The 21,826-nt window shown below is 35.9% G+C and overlaps 1 protein-coding gene across 1 annotated transcript; it reads right to left on the reverse strand.

Annotated features, from left to right (window-relative positions):
• Positions 1-17,193: 17,193 nt before the first annotated feature.
• On the reverse strand, positions 17,194-19,064 carry LOC133789265 (F-box protein SKIP22-like). Its single transcript, XM_062227040.1, has one exon. The coding sequence runs from the start codon at positions 18,895-18,897 to the stop codon at positions 17,425-17,427; it is 1,473 nt and encodes a 490-aa protein (XP_062083024.1). The 5' UTR covers positions 18,898-19,064; the 3' UTR covers positions 17,194-17,424.
• Between the last annotated feature and the right edge of the window lie 2,762 nt (positions 19,065-21,826).

A 21,826-nucleotide genomic window follows, 5' to 3' on the forward strand; every position in this document is an offset into this window, starting at 1 on the left:
AAACTTAGTTTCTAAGACCTCAAGTTCCCGGTATTCTCTTACACTAAGTTTGTATGCACTCCTAAAACTGCTAGTACCCTCAGTAGCACTAGAATTATGGTTGTTTCTAACTGAAGGATAGTACATTGAATTCTCTTTCATTTGCTTCTTTAATTCCCCAAAAAATTTCTTGATGTGTCCAACCTTTCCACAGTTGAAACATTTCTTTGGTTCACGCCCCCTGGACTTTGATCTTGTTGTAGACTTCCACCTTGGCCTACTGCGATCTCTTGGCTTGTTGAAATCTCTCCCTCTTAGTTCTTTCTTGAAGGGTCTTCCTCTTGTTAAAAGCACTTCTTCTTTGTTCTTCTCTTTTTCTAGTTGCAACTCAAATTCTTTAGCTTTGACAACAACAAGAACATCTTCAAGGGATATTGATTCACGCCCATACTTCATGGTTGACTTCACCTCTCTGTAAGATTCAGGTAAAGCCTGCAATAAAATCATAGCTTGAGATTCCTCATCAATTTTTAAATCAATATTAGACAAGACAAATATTATTTGATTAAAAATGTCAATGTTAGCATCAAGGGATAAGGATGGATTCATTTTGAATCCATATAACCGTTCAAGCAGATTGATCTTGTTTGACACAGAAGGTGTCATATACAGCTGCTCTAATTTCTCCCAAACACCAAAGGCACTCTTCTCGGGTTGTACTTTTCTGATGGCATTGTCTGACAAATGAAGGATGATCGTGTAATAAGCTAACTCCTGCTATTCTTCAAGTTCATCATCCTTGTCTTCATACTTGTCCTTCAGTTTCTTTTGATCACCAATAACCTTGGAAAGTTTTTAATGAACAAGCAACCCCTTCAACTTTTCTCTCCACAAACTGAAATCACCACTACCATCAAACTTCTCCAGTTCAAGCTTTGTTGTTGCCCTAAGTTCTTGATCAATCTTGGTTGAGTCATGACAAACTTTTCTTTAAGAATCAGAATCAGAACCTGACTCTGATTTGTTGACGTAGATTCAACACCAAGACTCACAGATGCAACAAATCTAGAAAACTTAAATGCAAACCAGAACTTAATTCAAATAGTTAGAGTGCAAAGCGAAATGAAAACAAATAATCGAAAGAACACACCAAAATTATCCTAGTGCAGCAACAATTTGTTGCCTACATCCAGCAGAGCTAGTCCACTATAAAGATCAGATTACAAGCCTAATCAAAGAGATCTCAACTATTCTCTTAGCAACTATTTCTTGAGTACAAAACTCAACCAAGGCTTATCTTGAACCATACACCTTAACTCTCACACAATACTCCAAGAACTCTCAAACACTCAGAAGAAACTCTCTCCTCACATATACAGATCTTTCTCTCAGCTTTCTAAGAAAATACATCTCACAAATGAAATAAATGACTAACTCATGTAGCCACTTGACATCTAGACAACTAAATAATAGTTGTTAAGTTTGTTATAAACAAAACGAAAAGTTGTGAGAATTACTCCACACGAAATGCGAACGGAAGACCGAGTACTTTGTACTTGGTCATGGGGGAGACATGGGATGCCTTCCGTGGACATTACACCTAAGGAGTAATGCCCAAGTCCTCCATATGCCTCGAGCACTGTAGCGTTGAGAAGTCAGAAAAATGGCTTGACAAAAGCGTAGTGCCGAAAAGATTCAAGTATCGCGAGGTTGTATTTAGCATATCCTCCTGAGGACAGTGCACGCCTGGGGAGTAGAAAGCAAATCCCAATCCTTGAGATGTGAACGGAAGCTCGAGTCATCGTTACTCGGACACTAGCAGAACTCACCTAGAGACTTGAGCAAAATGCTCTACGAATTCGGATTGAGGTTACCTCCCGAGGACATCGCACCCGAGGAGTAGTGACTCGATCCTATAATCTCGAAATGCGAACGGAGGCTCAAGTCGTTGGAACTCAGGGCCATACCTAATCAAAGGGCGTGAACTCAACCTCCTAGGCCTGGGATGAGGAGTTCACTGTTGGGAAAACATATACAGGATCTTGTTTATTTTCATGTAAATCTTATATTAAACAAATTAATATGAGACAACCTAAAACATGTTTCTAAAATGGAATTCATACAGAGATAATGATTAGAACACTTGCATTATTGAGCAGCGGAATGATTAATTAATTCCTTCAGTTTCTCTAACCCTCGTATCCTTTCTGTCGCAGGGTATCACCAAGAAACTAAACCGTTCTTTAATTTTTTTCACAACCTTCCAAAGTATCCTTAGAATCACCTAGACTAGAGTTGGCAATTCTCAACACATGAGATAGATACAAAGAGAAGAAGAATAGAAGAGAAAAATTGAGGCTTAGAAAAAGGACTTATGTTGTAGAGAGAATCTGAAACCTAAAGCATCAAGATTAGATTTTCTGATCTTCTAAAAAACAAGTGATTCAAAAATTTGATTTCAACTCTCACTTAGCATTCCTTTTATAGGCTCAATTAGGTTACTTATTTAATTAAAAAATCAATAAAATAATATCCAATTATCAACCCTAGATCGAAATTCCTATGGGTCATAGGCCCGTGAAATTTCTCTTTTAATTATAAGCTCGTTGGACTTAAAATCAAGGTATGTATTATTTTCTATTGATTTAATTAATTAAATAATTATTTAAATCCTTTATCAAATTAATTATTTATAATTTGAACCTTGATTTAAACTTATTTATTATTTTAGACACTAATTTGTCTTAATTAATAAAATTGTCCTAAAATCTCTTTTTTTCTCTAAATTACATAATTCTGTGAAACTATCCAAAATTGACATGGTCAACTTTGATAATTCTAATTGATAATTAAATCAATTAATTGATACTATCTAGATGATTTTATCCAAGGTATAGTGGGGACCATGGGCCTATGAAATCAAGCTCCAATATATTATCATAAATTTATCAAATAAATTTACTAACTTATTAATTCCTCGTGACTCCAGTAAAGACTCAGAATTGCACTCTTAAGTTCATAGAACGCTCTATAAGCAATATAGATACGTTATTAATTATCTATTGTTACAACCATAATTTTCACTCAATCCTCTATAGACGGTCTACAATGAGATGAGACAAAAATACCATTTTACCCCTCATTGTATTTTATCCTTAAAACACTTAATTCCTTGTAAATGATATTTCGATAAAACAATATTAATTACTGAAATGACATCTCTATTATTTAGCATCATGAACCAAACTAAAAGGAAACCATCGTTTCACTTCTTCATTAGAAGTTATAGATGTTCATATCTATGATTAACATTCCCACTCAATTATACTACCGAGTTCCCAAGATGTAAGTATGGGCTAGTCCGTAGGGTAAGCTGGTAACGAACAAGTCAAAGAACTCAAATAATACAATCAGTTAGAATACTAACCGATCAGAATTGAGATTGAATTAACCTATGGTCAACTATATGATATGACTAGAATAGATAATAACGATATGTTTACTTATCCTATCTACTGTCAATATCGATCCAGTCTGATGTAACAAATACATCTGAACTTATCTACTTTGCTAATGTTCTAGAAAGAACATAACACTACAATGTGTAAGTAGATCATATCATAGATTGGCAAGTTAGTGTAAATCATGTGCATTGACTAATCTTAGGACTAACTTATTTTGAACATATAATCATATTTATATTCCATTGTGATTACGTCACTATAAATATGATTAGCTATATGCTCGAGATTTAATATAAGTTTATATTAAACAAATAATCATGAAAATAAAATATGTGAGCAAAGTGATTGACCAAGTCAAAAATTATTTCTATTCTTTTATTGATAATAAAATGAGATTACAAAGAAATTGAGTTTTAATTAGGGCATAAAACCCCAACAAACTCCCACTTGCACTAATTGAAACTAATGCCTTAATTCTACTAATCTCATTTACTTGATATGCTTATCAAATTTAACTTCTGGCAATGTCTTCGTAAACGGATCCGCAAGATTGTCTTCAGATGCAATCTTCATGACCTTCACATCTCCCCTGGCAACATATTCTCGAATAATGTGGTACTTCCTTTCTATATGCTTACTCCTCTTGTGAATTCGATGTTCTTTCGAGTTGGATATCGCTCTTGTGTTGTCACAAAACAACATAAGTAGTTTATCCATATCTAGAATAACACCAAGATATGAATATAACTTCTTTAGCAGTTGCTTCATACGCAACTATTTACTCAACCTCCATGGTGGAATCTAAGATCCCAGACTGCTTTACGCTTCTCCATATCACAACTCCACCCCCAAGAGTAAACACCATTCTAGGAGTTGACTTCCTGTCATCGACATCAATCTGAATCGTTGTAGCCTACAGGGTTCAGAACACCACCCTTGTAGACTAACATATAATCCCTAGTTCGCCTTAAATACTTTAGGATATGCTTAACAGCTATCCAATGTTCCGGTCCTGGGTTTGACTGATATTTGCTCACTACTCCCACTGCATAGTAGATATCTAGTCTAGTACACAACATAACATACATCATACTTCCAACTGTAGATGCATAAGGAAATTTTTTCATTGCATCTTCCTCTTCAGGAGTCTGGGGAGACTGCTTCTTTGAAAGATGAATTTCATGGCGGGACAGTAGACGTCCTTTCTTGGATTTTGTCATTGAGAAACATTCAAGCACTTTATCTATGTAAGCTGCTTGAGATAGAGCTAAGGGGGTGTTTGGTATGAGGTTTGGGTTTGGGAGAGTAGAGTTAGAGGGGGTTTAGATTAAGGGAATGTGAAACTCAAGTGTTTAAAGGAGTTAAGATTACTCTCAAATCAAGCTAAAAAATAAAACCCACTTGGAAACACAAACCCCCAAGCCATTAAAAATAAATTTACCAAACATGGGTTAGATTTCACATTCTCATTCCCACCAAACCAAACCCCCATACCAAACACCCCCTAAGAGTTTGTTCTTTCTATCCCTAATGATCTCTGGATACCTAGAACATAACTTGCTTCACCTAAATCCTTCATCTGGAATTGAGTGTTTAGCCAATTCTTCACATCTGACAATTTCTTAACGTTATTTCTAATGAGTATGATGTCATCTACATAAAGAACTAGGAATACTACTATTTGATTTGCCTTCAGTTGGTAAACACAAGGCTCATCAATATTTTGTTCAAATCCATAGGTTTTGATTATTTCATCAAACCTAAGATTCCAGGAACGAGAAGCTTGCTTAAGTCCATAAATAGACCTATTCAACTTGTAAACTTTTCCTTCTTGTCCAGCTACTTTAAATCCTTCTGGTTGATCCATATAAATGACTTTGTCAAGCTTTCCATTAAGAAAAGTTGTCTTGACGTCCATTTTTCAGATCTAGCTTGGATTTCAGGCGAGCTTTTCCTCTAGCTTGGACCGCAACGAACGCTCCATTTCCAACATGGGATATGCTGTGAACAGTAGAGCTTATAGAATTTACAACAAGCGCACTCATATAGTTATGGAATCTATCAATGTTCGGTATGATGAATCAGAAGATAGAGAAGAACACTGCGAAGATGATTAACCTCCTGTCTTATCTGTTCCACCAGTTGTTCCCTTTGAGCCTGTTGTTATGCAAGACCAATCTCTTTCACATTCTGTTGAGTCATCTCAAACATATCAATCTAATGATTTAAGTGATGAACCTTCTCCCAGCCCAGAGTCTGATGATGTCACTGGTTCGACTCAAGCTGACCCAACACATGCTAGACTATATAAAAAGGGTCCACCTTCGTGGATTCCAAAAGCTCATCCTCCAACTGTGATTATTGGTAATCCTACTGATCGATTGGTGACTAGGCGAAAAGCAGCTAATGAAATAAGTCATTGTTCTTATATGTCTCTAGTAGAGCCAAGGAATGCCAAGGAGGCATTGTTGGATGAACATTGGATTTGTGCTATGAAGGATGAACCAGAACAGTTCAAGAGAAATGATGTGTGGGAGTTGGTTCCTAGGCCAGTGGAAACAAATATTGTTGGGACCAAGTGGATTTTTAAAAATAAGTTCGATGAGTTTGGCAATGTGACTCGGAATAAGGCACGTCTCATGGCTCAAGGATATAATCAGGTGGAGGGGGTTGATTTTGAGGAAACATTTTCCCCTGTGGCACGACTTGAGTTGATACGAATGCTTCGTGCTATTGCTTGCCAACTCAGAATGAAGTTTCATCAAATGGATGTGAAAAGTGCTTTTCTCAACGGAATTCTTCAAGAAGAAGTCTATGTGGAACAACCAATTGGGTTTAAAGATCCTCATTTTTCTGATCATGTGTATAAATTGAAAAAGGCTCTTTATGGACTAAAGCAAGCGCCAAGGGCATGGTATGACAAGTTGACCTTGTTTCTTCTAAGTCACTGTTTTGTCAGGGGAAATGCTGATCAAAATCTGTTTATCAAACATTTGAACATAGGTATATTCGTGGCTCAAATCTATGTAGATGTTATTATTTTCGGTTCCACTTGCCCTAATGAAATAAATGAATTTGTTGAGTTGATGAAGTCTGAATTCGAAATGAGCATGATATGTGATCTTAATTTTTTCTTAGGCTTACAAATTAAACAGATGGAAAATGGCATTTTTATTTCACAGTCTAAGTACACTTATAACATGCGAAAAAAATTTGTTCTTGAGCATTCCAAGCATTCTAGGACACCTATAGGCACTACTTCTAAACTCACTAAAGACGTGTTAGGAAAATCAGTTGATCCAACACTCTTTCATAGTATGATAGGAAGTCTTCTTTATCTTACTACCAATAGACCTAATATATGTTTTAGTGTAGGGCTCTGTGCTAAATATCAGGCCTCCCCTACTAAGTCTCATCTAGTAGTTGTTAAAAGAATAATGAAATATGTGGCACGCACAGTTGAGTTTGGTTTGTAGTATACCAATGATACTAATATGTCTTTAATAGGGTACAGTGACTTAGATTGAGCTGGAAATTTAGATGACAGAAATAGTATATCTTGGGGTTGCTTTTATCTAGGTAATAATATAGTGTATTGGCATAGTAAGAAACAAAATTCTATTTCTCTTTCCACTGCTGAAGCTGAATATATTGCGGCTGGGAGCTTTTGTACTCAACTAATTTGGATGAATTAGATGCTCATTGATTATGGTTTTCCACAGCAACCTTTAGTCATGTATTGTGACAATACTAATGCTATTAATATTTCAAAAAATCATGTGCAATATTCAAGGACTAAACACATTGATATTCGATACCACTTTATTTGAGAATTAGTTGAATAAAAAACCATCATGTTATCTCATGTCTCTTCTGATGCTCAATTTGCAGATTTTTTTACCAAAGCTCTCAATTCTCAGACTTTTGTTCATCTTCGAAAATGCATTGGAGTTTGTTCTGTTTAAGGGTCATTTTTTTTCTCTTCTTTAGTTTTTTTTTCTAGGTTCAATCACTCTCATTTGTTGTCTTATCCAAATTTTTCTAACTTCATTATTTTCCAGGATTTTTTTTACTGAACTTGTATTTTCCTCAGCTAAAACGGCTACCTTGTCAGGTGCAATGGGAAGAGTTTTCTCTTGCTGAATTTACTTTTAAGTAGTTTGCTCCTTCTACATTAGTAAGCTCTAATAGAGATGACAGCTACATCCCTGTTCAAGAGTGAAGGCCATAGCTGCAGTTTTATCAACAAAAAAAAACACAAAAAAAAAAAAAAATTTGAAGCTAGTGCGTTTATTTGAGGGAGTGAATTTACTCATATAAGGACACTTTCACACACACATGGAAAATATTGGTTCATCATTATGTTGAAAACAGTGTTATTAGTTTTTTTTGTTGACCTGTGTGATTGAATTGTGCTTTTTTGTTACATATATTTTTTTCCCTCCCAGCATTCTCTCATTTGCATCATTGCTCAACAATGGTCTGAATTTTTCTTTCTAGTCTATTTGTCTTGAATAAGTTATTCTTGATATATCATGATGGCTTTTATTCTTCTTTCTTTTCCTTGCAATCTTTTTTGGGCCATATTTGTTTCTCAGTCTTTATGTTGCACGGTGTATTTTTTTTCTCTAATAATCACATTATAACTTTTGGCACTAATATATAATCCTTTGTTTTTTGTGAGCATCTTCTTCACTCTTTTTTTTTTCAAAACCTAGCCGTAATGAAGTCTGGTTCAGCTCCCTCTCCACCGTCCCCAGTGTTGGATCCTCCATCTATCTCTCCTGCAGCTAAGGGCTCTCCGACCTTGCCTCCGATGGTGGCTTTGCCCCCTATTCCTGGAGTCGTTGTCGCCTTTGGCTCCGCTGAGCCATTTGCTACCGTCGTCCCTCCGTCTGGAGATGAGGTTTCAGGTAACCCTCCGTCTCCTTTCGTTCCGAATGCATTTGAGTCTGAGGTTTCCCCTATTTTTTCTACCATTCCTTCTCCTTCTCTGGTTCCAAAAAATATCAAAGTTGTTGCTCACAAACCCAAATCTAAACCCATTCTTGCAAAGCGCACAACCCGTTATGTGTCTAAAGCTTCCCAATCCTCTTCTACTTCTCCTTCCCAAGCTCCTCTTTCTTCAACCCAACCTATTATTGGTTCTAAAAAAATGTCATGTCGCATTTGAATCTTTGGAGTCGTCAAAAAAACAAAAGAGGTCCTCTAAATCTTCTCTTGTGCCTCCTCAGTCGTCTAAAGGTTCAAAGTCTGCATCCAAAAAATCTTCCACTCCCTCCAGCTCAGTCCCTGTTCCCATGCATCTGATGTTCCTCCTTTGTTTTTTTACAAAGATCGTATGTCTTTTCGATCTTTGAATGTGGAGTCCAATGTTGTGTTATCTGATTTTCCTGAGTTTCACAAGTTAAAGATGTCTAGAGGGTGGATTAATAGTGTGTCTAATATGCTTATGCCATCTCAGAATTTAGTTAGGGAAGTGTACTCTAACATTGATAAACATATGCTGGAGTCTAATAATCCTAATCAATTCAAAGTTTATTGTCGGGGCAAGTGGTTTTGTTGCTCTCCATCTGCTATTTCCAAAGCCTTGAAATTCCTATGGTTCAGAATCCTCTATTTGATCCTGACTTTTCCCCTCACTTAAATCTTGTTGCTGCTGAGCTTTCTAGTTGTCCTGATTTTAAGTGGCCTGAAGCTAAGGGCGCACTTCCTGCCACAACATTGTCTAAGTTATATAAGGTCATTCACAAGGTGACTTTAACAAATTGGCTGCCCATTTCTCACAAGTCCATAGTTGGGGCATATATTGCTAAATCTTGTTGATCAGATATATAATGAGGCTTTGGTTAATGGTACTCACTAGTTTTTTCCATTTCCTTGTCTGCTTCATCGGTTGGCAGTATTCACTTCACCACAATTCACTGCTCAAGAAGTTTTTTTGTCTGTTCCTGATATTGACAAATCTTTTTAAGGTCTTACTACCCCTCCCATTCTACCTCCTATTGAACCAGATTCTGCAAATGTTCTTCCTAGTTTCCCTACATCTGGTTGGCGATTCTTGTTATTGGATTACTTGCATTAGATTCAATCAGACTTTAATTCCTTTGTGGTTGCATACAAAAAATACAAGCAAAGGTCTTTGCAATTTGAGCGCAAAGTTTTAGCTCAGTTGGCCCAGCTACGTGCCTCTAGGGATTATGATTATCAGTCTCATTCTTCTGGTCCATCCTCTTCTACAGCTTCTCTTCCTGCTCCAAGCAATCCATCGGCATCATCTCAGGGGGAGCTTCCTAGCACTGTCTCTCTTGCTCAGGGGGAGCTTCATTTCTTTGATCCTTCTCCATCAACTCAGGGGGAGTTTCCTGTTGATCCATCTGCTTCTCCTTCTTCACCATAACTGAAGCTACAATTATGATCACTGAGGGAGAGATTTAGTCTAGGCTTCTGGTTGTTAGTTGGTACTTTTTTGTGACTGTTTATGGATGAATCTATGTGACTCTTATGTAGTCTCTTCTGTTTATGTGTCTTTATTCTCTTGTCTTTTGTATGAACTCTTTCTCTTGGTTTACATGGTTGTTTGTATTTTCTGACTTTATTTTTGTTTACATGGCAATCATGTTATTTGATTCAATGATCATAATTTTCCAAAGGGGGAGATCGTTAATGTCTGTTTTGGGCTTTGTCGTGTTTGATAAAATTAGGTTGTTGTTTTGTCTGAGATGTCTTCTGTTTTATCACCGTGTTATTTTTCTAGTTTCGAACATGTTGGATTAGTTGGTTAAAAATTATGTAACAACTTTCTGTTTAGTGAGTCAGTTCTCACGTGTGACTAACACTTGACTATAAATAGACTAATCAGCTATTTAGTGCTAACTAACTCTGACAAAAAAAACCCTAGATTTCTATGTTCTTGGTTCAATTGTTTTTGTTACAGGTAAAGGAAATCAAGGTTGAAGAAGAAGTTGAAGAAATGTGAGTGGGTGTTGTAGATCAGAGAGGAAGAAAAAGCTTGGTTCAGACACAAACTGAAGGGATTTCAGTCAAGTCTTTGAAGGGAGTTCAAAGAGTTTTATCTGTTGAAGCTTGCAAGTTTATAGTTTTTCTTTTTCATTGTTTACTTGTTATTGTTTCATTAAACAATCTGTATAATGAAACTTTGAAAGATTGTATGTGTGTACTTCTCATTTTCTTGAAGTATTTCAGATTTGTAATATCTTTCTCAGATAAAGAAATTGATGTTTCTTGGAATGTCCTTCTTATCATTTGAAATTGATTTTCTCCAATTAACAATAAATACTTTAGATTTGTCATTAAAGTAGCAAAACAATTTTCAATTGTAATTAGGTATTGTGACAGGTATTTTCATTGTGATGGAGAATAGAACTTAGGTTAAATGAATTACATGCTTAATAAATTTGTTGTCTAGATTAACTTGTTTTCATTGAATGTAATATTTTTCCTGGGTTAAATAAATTGCATGCTTAATTGTTTTATTAGTTAGTAAAAATGATTAATTAATGCGCGCTTAGCTTTAATTAATTATAATAGGGAAATTGAGATAATTGACTGCTTAAGTGTTATCTGCGAGGTTAATAGTTTAATTGAGAATAGAGAATAATATGTGTCATTTTTTATTGATTGATCGTTGAAGATGAAGAATAATTCTTAACTGTTCTTTAAAATTGCATTACCAATTGTTCTTTGTTATCTACTTTATTTTATGTTATTAAATTTAGAAACAAAATCTCATTTTTTAATTATTGTTTCTATTTTGAATAATAAGTTGATCAATATTCCTCGTGTTCGACCTATATTTACCATTATACTAAGTAATTGGTAATATTGAAAATAAAATCTTTAGTAAATTTGATACGGCATACGACACGTATCAAATTTTTGGCGTCGTTGCCAGGGACTAGTTTATTTAATTTGATATTCATTTTTTTTCTTTTTACTAACTTGCTCTATTAGTTATGGTTGATGTTTTCAGTGCTTTAATAGAATTTGGTTGGCGATGTATCATCAACAATTCTATGATCCAATCAATGTCTTGCCACAAGTAAATAGATATAATCCCTGCAATGACAATTACAATTTACAATTGCGGGATTATTCTAATACTTTCTATGGAGGAAATCAATATGTTGAGCCGAATTACTACTCTCCATCAGAATATAGTGATATCGTGCCACAATATTCAAATCCATCGTTTAGAGATCTCATCAATGCATTGAATGCCAACAATCTTCAACTTCAACAAATATCACAGCAGGCTTACATGCCTCATCCCCAACTACTTCCACCTGCAGCTTCAAAAGAACAAGAACTATCTCTCGCTTATATGATGAAAACTTTAGTCGCTACTAATATGCAATTTCAACAGGGTTTTGTACAATTTCAGCAAAACACACATGCAATTCTTTAGAGTAATCAGGTATCTCTTAAGAATTTGGAGAACACACTGGGACAACTTGTTGCACCTCTGAGCAATGTTGACGTTCAAAATTTTGGAGAATTACTCACATAACTGGAGAGTAATCCAATAGAGAATGATAGTGACCTAACTCTCCAAAGTGTTACACAATTTGACTCATCACCTCAATTGGAAATAACATTGGATCTAATTCTAACTCAATAAGTCAACAATTCAACCCCAAAAACATCCTCTCCATTGAAGGTAGAACCTTCCACTTCAATTGGTCCATCATCGAAGAAAAGGCCACAAAAATCAATTGTCAGAGCTTATATTCATATTCCTCATTTTCCGAGCAGATTAAAAAAATCTAAGAATGAAGAGGAAAATAAGGAGATCCTTAAAATCAATATTTCGCTTCTTAAGGAGTTGTGCACAAATTAAAAAAGGAAACTTAAGGGTGATAAAAAGATAAGTTTAAGGGAGAATGTCTCTATTGTTCTTCAAAGGAAGTTGCCACCCAAGTGTCGGGATTCTGTGATGTTTACAAATCCATGCACCACTGGTAAAACCAGGGTTATCATTGTTTGATAGATTTAGGAGCACCTATTAATGTTATGTCTTATTCTATTTTTTCCTCTTTAAATCTTGGGCTATTAAAAGAAAATGTTGTTATTATTCAATTGGTCGATTGCACTAATGTTTATCCCGTAGGGTTGGTTGCAGATATTTTTGCGCAGGTTCTATTTGAGAGGTCATTCAAGCTCACTATGAGTGCAAATCTGGATGTTAAAGAAGGAACGTTATCATCAAAATTTGATGGTGAAGTTATAAAGTTTAATGTGTTCAATTCTACTGATGAGTACAACAGGAAGAAGTCTCTGTTAAATGACCTACTATAACAATCACAACTACATCATTCAGTCGAGCTCACGACGTTAAACAAAGGACTTGAGGGAGTTTTCTTTTCCTTATCTTTTGTTTTATTTTCATTAAGGGCAATGTATTGTTTAAGTGTGGGGAAGGAAAAACTGTCTATTTTATTTTTATTTGTCATTTATTTAGTAGTTATTTGTGTTTGTGTTTGTGTTAAGCTTAGTTATTTTTAGTGTCATTTTTTTTAGTGTAGTTTGTTTTTAGGTTGTGATAAGCATGGTTAAGTTGAAGGACATATGTCGATGATAAAAATTAAGATTGAAATGGAAATAATTCTAGGAAATTGATGAATTCTACATGAATTGTGTGCTTAACTCTTGTTTTGGTTGTCACTTAAGCTTGAACATAGATTTTTCAAAAGATGAACACAATTGAATTTACTTTTTCACTAGAACTTGGAGAAATTTATGCATGCTATTATATATATAGTCTCGACCATTCTAGAAATTGCTGATTAATTTTTTAAGGCGAAATCATAAGTACACATGATTAGGAAGATGATTAAGGCAAGTTCTTTGGATTGTTTGAGTCTTTCAAGCCTACTTATGATATCTAATTTCCTAGTTTTCCATTTTTGAGCCATAATGATTAATTTTTTTCTTCTATGAATCCAATATCTAACTTTTGCAACTTGAAAATTTTATATCTTTTTGTAACTCATTACACCATAGCTATATGTGAATGTTTATTTTTTGGGGGATGGATCTTGTAAGAATAGAAAAATATGTATTGGTTTGTTGGATTGTAGTTTGAATGTTTATGATCTACTATTTCTCCCAATGAAGTTAAATTGGAAAAAAAAAATCAATGAAAAAATTGAAAAAAAAAAAGCAATTGCAAAAGTATAAGTGTGAGGAAAATAGTATGATCAACGTGGAAAGAAGAAAAGAGAAATATGTTGTATTTTTAAATGGTATGATAAATTTGTAAGAAGATCTAAAGAATAGAATAAATATAGACTATGGTGTGATTTGAGCTATGGTAAGGGAATTTGAAGGGAATGGAATTATTGTTGCTGCTTGAACCTGAGGTAAGAAGAGTGGACACATGCACGCAAGGTGTACGCTCGACGTACTGCAGAATATTTTTATTTATATGTCATAAGTATGATAATGTTTTAAGCTATGCATGATATGTGTATTCGTGATATGTATGTGTATGTTGTATGTTTTGCATGACATGCTTACGGCATGGTAATTTGCATGTTTACGTTACGAAAAATTGCATGCTTATGATATGTTAAAATGCTTACATTTTCGTGCTCAGTTGCACACTTGACCAGAATAGTATGGGTCTACAGTTGGAGTGATTCCAATATGATATGATATGTTATTCTATATATGTTTTTTATATGATTTATTTTGGTTGTGAATATGTTATGTTATAGTTATATCTTGTTTTATGGATAGTTTAATATTGCTGTGAATATAATATATTGGTTATATGATATTTTAGTATGGGTTGGAGAGTTGTGTCCTACACAGCTCTTCTTACTGGGCATTAGCTCACAGGTACTCTGTGTTGCAGGTGCCATATGTTGATGTGTTTCAGCTCATAGGTACTCTGTGTTGCAGGTGCCATATGTTGATGTGTTTCATGGCGACGGGCGAAGTCCAATCCAGAAATGAATGTATATCATGAGTGCCATGCAACCTTGTTACGATAAAAGAGACGTTATCGCCAAAGTCTTACTTTACATTGTTATTCATATGGTTTTAAAGATGTTTTCATATGAATTGAGACCAGAAACAATTTTGCTTGCTTACTGACATATAAATTAACGTTTTATTTTAAATTACGGATATGTGAATACTACATGTTTTAAATAATAATGTTTTGATGAAGTTTTATGCATTATTGATTCTATCATTTGGTTTTCGATCTTTAAAATGATTTGAAATGACTAGTACCCTGGTGTGGTCTTAGGGTTAGGATTACGGGGCATTATAAGGGACATTTTGAAACATATTTTGGCATGTATAAATTGATTCGAGTGCATGAGAGTTGGTAAGTTTGATTGTGCATAAATTTAAAAAGATCGAGTTTAAGTGGTGATTGTACATTGAGTTAAAATTCTAAAGAATGTGAAATTCATATTTTTCCTATGAATTATTTGTTTGTAAAATTTTGAGACAATCATCGCTTTCAGCAAAACCATTGCTTATGTGTTTATGTTTTATTTTGTTTGCTCAAGGACGAGCAAATGTCAAGTATGGGAGAGTTTGATAAGAATCGAATTTGTCTATTCTTAATTAATTATTATTTTATGATTATACACTTGATTATTTATTTATATATTTGGGTGAAAAATAATGAATTCAATTTTTTGGATTTAGGTCACTTATCTTTCTTGCAATCAATTTTTCCAAAGCCTACAAATCACACCATCTGTAGTTAGAGATATCAATCCAAAATTTAAAAAAAAAAAACTACAAGAGCCTAATAAATAACTTAGTGAACATTCAATGATCGAATCAACGAAAAGAACAATCTAGGAATCAAAGGGAACTGTAGACACAGTGGTAATGAAAATAAGAAACATCATATGCAGTTCAAATCATACCACCAAGTATTCAACATCTTTTCCATCGTATAAAAACATATAAGACGTTTAAAGAGGCATGAGCCTTGTGTTCACTACAGAAAGGGATTTCCCTAACTAAAACACACCTAAGGTGGTGTCACATGTGTCGAAGTTGGTAAATTCTTATTACTAAAAGCTTATATTCCTGAGAAAAAGACAGGCCGAACATTGTTAAACAAGCCTATAATGCGATTATTCGAGAGTTCAATTCAAAGTCCAAGAACAAAGTGTAGGGGTGTAAAATTCATCTTGTGGAGTACGCCTAGGGAGATATAAACCATAAGCATCAAAAGTGCATCCAAAGCCTATATGGAGTTCTGTCTATATTTTTTGCACTTCTGTCTGTGCTTTTATTTTACCACTCTTCTCCATAACTATTATAACACTTTCTATTCTTGTTTGGTTGCTCAGAAAATGGAGGAAAGTGAATGAAAATAGAAAATGAATTTCTGATTTCATGGGGACTTGGGAACATCTCATTATTCACTCTCCCTTCATCATACCACTGTTGTGCACTAACTAAAAAAGCGCTAAAATGGCAAAAAAGTTTGCATCAAATTCAATAGAACAACTGGGTTGAACAATGAAATTGCAGTTTCTGTTAGATGATTAAGTTAATAGAAATCTGAATTTCAATTCATTGTGAATACAAGGAGATAGAACACACATTGGCCCTTCAGTTTAGGATGAATCACTTGCCATATAATTTCATTGATCGCTCTGTCTGCTCTGGGTCACCATTGACTGCCAAACACTCCAGTAACTACAATCAATGAACATGTTATGCAGAAAAAACAGATTAAGCACCGTAATATATCAAAGAAATACAGGAAAAAGAGTATGGACTAGAATTAAACCAACTATACACAAGGAAAAAATGAAGGTGATACATAATGGCCATAGAATGAGTAGGCAAGAATTTAAAGACGGAAACTAACTTCATCCCTAACTTCACTCTCTCTACTTTGACTACAGACTCCTTCTCAAGTATTTCTTGAGCCTCTGAAACCTAATTTTAGCATGAAAAAATGGGCTTTGACCATTCACAAATATCATTATATAGATAAAAAATAAAAAATTGAGTACACATGTAAGCATGCATATAAGAAGAAAACTAAACCCAGTCGATATAGTATACCTTACTCTCAACCTCCAAAAACTCGGGAAGAAAATCTTCTACTTCTTCCTCAGCTAAAGGGTCCTGTAGTAACATTATAAAGAAAGAAAACAACACACACACATACATATTTACATATATATTATAAAGGAACAGAATAGTTTATCTAAAGACGAGTTTCTCCCCTCTAAACAGAAAGGGATATGCCAGCTGCAAATGATTTTTTTCATTAAAGGCTTTTTTTTTTATTTACAAATAATTTTTTCTTCATTGCAGTTATTTTTACAAACTACTCGTATCTACTTTGTCATTCTCTTATGCAAATAATGTCCTAATTCAAATAAGTTTGAAAAAGTAGAGCATACGTAACTAAAATTTATTTGTGTTTTTATGGTATATTATATGTAACGCTACATTGTGTACAAAAATTTAATAAATCATTCCTTTGAACTTTATGAAGTAGTATATGATTGTCAAATAGTCAAATGGTGCCTGCAACAACCGAACAGAAATCTCTACAACTGTAGTGGCATGACCACGAGTTACGAAAGAATTCAGCATACACTGCACCGAATCCAAACTCATTTGGCTCATTGAATTAAAACTTCATTAAAATCAGTCTAGACCTATACCAATGTTGAGGATCCAAGTAAAAGAATAACAACATAAGTTAATGGCATATAAAGGCAAAGATGCATATAAGAAAGCTATCCACAAAGTAAAACCTTTGCTTACTACAACTTTTATTTGAGCAAGAACTTGCAACCAAAAACGCTTCAATATAGACAAACATAAACATACAATCGAATAGTAACTAGTTCTTCTGCCCACCCAGAAACGTCTGATCAATCCTACCTATTGATCAGACAAACAAAAAGATCATAACCAAAATATACTAAGGAGACAAAATCCAAAGCCCCTCACTAGCTTAGCCCAAGAATCCTCTCAAATTACAATTTGGTGAAAAGCTCCTCCGACTAAGAGTAACTCCACCTGGTCTTCCAAAAAAGAGACGAAGAGGATCAGGAGACCGAGCTATAACTGGGAAACGGTCATAATCTCCACCAACCATATTCATTGGTGCAAACGGGTTAGGATCTCTCCTCCTAACCATAGTGCGGAAGTTGATATCGTTGGAAAAAAGGGAAGTCGCCCTCCTTCTCTCTTCTTCCTTCCGTCTCTCATGGGCAAATGCCCTCTTCCAATCGATGGCTTCTCTCTCATTTCCAAACTCCTCCTTAAACTTAGCTTTCCACAAATCATTGTTGCTTGACAAGTACTGCAGTTCCTTGCTTACACACCCCATTTTCGCAATTTGGGCAGCCGGAAGCAACTCCAAAATCTTCATTTGAAGTTCAGACGGGAGACGCACGAAACATGGTGGAGAGGGCAATCCAGCCTTTGCACAAAGATCAATCAACAAAGGTGATACAAGCTTGTCCTTAACAATTTTCCAAAATTCGTAAACTTGTCTTTCAGAATCACCATCTGGGGATAGCGCACCAATGCTCCGCACAAATTTGTGTTCATCCAAACATAAACGGTACGTTCCTGATCCTGAACCGCCACTAGATAATGACCCAAAAGCAATTACAAAACGCCCCATAATCTGAAACTTCAAAACAACTGTTTCAATCACATATGAAGTAGAATCTTCATTTTTGCCCAGAATCTCAGGCAGGGTATAGTGAAATTGAGGCGAAAAAGCCATGGAAGGCTTCCAATTGTCGAGAACAGAAAATTTATCAACACGGGTCCCCGAAACCAAGTCGAACCCAACAAACCCAGATTCTAAAAGAACTGAATGAACCGCAATTACCATTAGCTTGTGGTCATGACCATCTTCCCCTAACCCTTGGTTCAAAACCCTCCTCATCCTCCTTACGAAACATGACTCGGGAAACTTACTCCCCACGCTACCGTCAGCCTCGCCCTCAATTTCCATACGCTCAGCCCCAAAACCCTCTTCCCCTTCATCCATATGCAAATTCGAACCCTCTCCATTTACCTTATCGGTTTCATCATCAAGAGCATCGAGATTACTCACCTGGGTCTCCTGATTCAGGGAAATCGGACCTCCTAGGGTATCGTCGTGCCCGCCATCGAGATTGCTTCGGGTCTCCATTGGCACAGGAGACTTTGAATTAGGAAATGAAGTTTCAGAGACAATAGAATAGTAAATTAGGTCACCAGAAGCGATACCTAGGGACTGGAGCGAATCGTGAGGAGAAGGAGCGAAGAGCTCGTCGTTCCTGTTGAGGGAGAGGCGGAGAGATGATGAAGAAGTTGAGGAGGAAATCGATTGAGCAATGGCGTCCTTGAGTTGGAGAAGAGAAGAAGCATTAGGGAGCTCGATTCGGAGAGTCTCTTTGGATTCAATGGATCTCACTCTGAGTTTCATGGTCTCTGGCTCTGGCTTTTTCAGAAGAAGAAGATAAATAGAGTTCTCTTTCCTTGGTAGCGAAGATAATCCTGCCCTGTCTATTTATACAGGGTATTCGTACTCTCCATTTAAGGAGGGGTCTCCCGTGTGACCGAGGTCACAAAGGCAAAGGACTCAAACCTCTTTTTCCACAACAGGAGCTGTATCAGAGACTGCAAATATGACAAATTATGCATAATATTAATAATACCTGAAAATCGTGCAATAGAAATTAATATGTTATTTTGTAGTTATTGACCTAATTGCCCTCCTATTTCCTATTAACATTCTCTAATTATCTCTAAATTGAATGTTCTGATGCACATAAATTTTAAGATTTTATGTCTGAAAAGATATAAACTTCTAAAGTTTTCATCAAATTTTAGTGTAAGTATCAATTTTGCATCGTTTTGATCAAAAATCAAGTTTTCATGATTGTATCACAAGAGCATCAAAACATAATGGATTTTGCATTGATTTGACATTACTTTTGCATCGAAAAAGCATCATTTTGGCAAAAAAAATAAGTTTTTATTGTTGGATCACAAGAACATCGAAACTTCATCGATTTTGCATCGAAAAAGCATCATTTTGGCCAAAAATCAAATTTTCATTATTGCATCGCAAGAGCATCGAAACAACATCGATTTTGCATCGAAAAAATATCGTTTTAGCCAAAAATCAAGATTTCATGATTACATCGCAAGAGCATCAAAACAGTATCGATTTTGCATCATTTGATTTTTTGACAAAACGATGCTTTTTCGATTCAAAATCAATATTCTTACGATCCAATCATGAAAACTTGATTTTCTTTTTTTGCCAAAAGGATGATTTTAGAAAGGGCTGAGTGGTGGTCTGTTCTCTCCCATGGCGAAGAAGAAGAAGCCACTACGTAAGCCAACTAACCAGGTAGGAGAGGAAGATCAACAGCGAAATTTGGATGAGAAGACTCTGATTCCTGATCGAGTGCTTGAGGGCAAAGATTTAATGGAAACAGGTGAGGAAGAAGAGACTACAGAAGAGGATGTGCTTCGTCAATCTGAAGAGATCTTTGGATCGGGAGGTATAGTTTCCCAGGGTTTCACAACTGTTGGGAATGGCAAGGAAGATTCGACTTCTAAGAAGACTTCTTGGGCAGACAAGGTGACTGAGGAAGACTTTCAAGCTTCCGCTCAGGGACAATGGCAGAGTTTCTCGGTAGATAATCTCTCATTTTCAGACCAGAAGCTTGAGTTCACAGAGCCGATTTATAGGGAGGGACGGAAATTCGCTAGAATTGATGCTGAGGAGGTTAAAATGCAATCCGCAAATTGGAGCTCGGCAGTGATCTGTATGGTGTTAGGTGCAAACCCACCTATGGCGGTTTTTGAAGGGTTCATTAAAAGGGTTTGGGGTCATCTTGGGATAGCTCAGATAGCAAGAATGACAATGGGTTAACTATGGTAAAGTTCAATGATGAAGCAACAAGGGATCATGTTCTAGAAAATGGCATCATTCACTTTGATAGGAAACCTGTAATAGTTTGGCCTTGGACGAGAAATTTGAGCGCTGTTCGTCTAGTGCGATCTGTCCCTCTTTGGATTCGCCTTCATGATTTGGGGCTCCAATATTGGGGTAGTAAATGTCTCAGTGCCCTAGTGAGTACAATTGGCAAACCAATAATGGTGGATAAATTCGCAAGGGAGCGATCTCGTATTCAGTTTGCTCGAGTTCTGGTAGAAATGGAGGTCACAGATAACCCACCGAAATATATACAGTATATTAATGACCATGGCCAAATCATGGAGCAGGGGGTTGAGTATGAATGGCTTCCGGTTAAGTGTAAGACCTGTGCTGGTTTTGGTCACTCAATGACAGAGTGTAGAAATGATAAGAATGTTCAGTGGGTTAAGAAGGAGTCTAATACGAAGTTGGAGGAAAAGGATCAAGGAACTGGTGACCTGATGGAAGTTACGCCAAAGCAGGATGTTTCTCAGGCTAATCCAGAAATTGACAAGGTTCAGACTGACCCAGTTAAGACTATATCACCAATTACAGATGAGCCAGCTGGGAGTGAAGTAGGAGTCCAGACTAATCAACACTAGCTTACCCCAAAAAGAGTGGCTGTTAAAGCAAAGGAGGGTCAGAGGTCAGCTGGGAAGACCAAGAATGTAGATCAAAATAACAAGAAAGCTAATAAGTTTGTGGTGCTTCAAGAGCCATTGGTGAGTGGTAAAGAAGGTATTTCTACTTCAGGCACTTCTAATGGATAGCTGTAATGTGTTGTGCTGGAATATTAGAGGGCTCAATAGTTCTAATAAACATAGCCCTGTTAGAGATATATGTAGTAGTAATAAAATTGGAGTGTGTGGTCTTTTAGAGACTAAAATGAAGGGAAGTAAAATAAGCAAGTTCATGGACCATGAGTTTCCGAATTGGGATTATCACACAAGCTCAGTTGTTGAAGGCAGGTTACTGATTATTTGGAGAAGGCTATCTGTGAAAGTCAGCATCATAGAGGAATCGTCTCAAGCGGTTCACTGTTTGGTGAAGATGACTAGTATGCAACAGAGTTTTGGAGTTACTTTTGTTTATGGTTTTAACTCAATTGATGGTAGGCGTAGTCTTTGGGATGGATTGCAAAGGCCTTTTCATATGGATAAAGCTTGGCTAATTTTAGGGGACTTTAATGCCCCTTTTTCAGGCAAGGACAGATTGGGAGGAAAGCCTATTTTAGACCTTGAATTAGAAGACTCAATCTGGTGGCTTGCTGGTGCTCATTTTGAGCCTTTAAGAAGTGTTGGTTCTTATTTCACTTGGTCTAACAACCAAGAGAGTGTGGCTAGGATCTACTCTAAAATAGACCATGTGTTTAGCAATGAAAAATGGTTAGATTTATTTCCTCAGTCTACGGTCTTGTTTAGAT

The sequence above is a fragment of the Humulus lupulus genome, chromosome 1 (assembly GCF_963169125.1).
Source record: "Humulus lupulus chromosome 1, drHumLupu1.1, whole genome shotgun sequence".
Classification (NCBI taxonomy): Eukaryota; Viridiplantae; Streptophyta; class Magnoliopsida; order Rosales; family Cannabaceae; genus Humulus; species Humulus lupulus.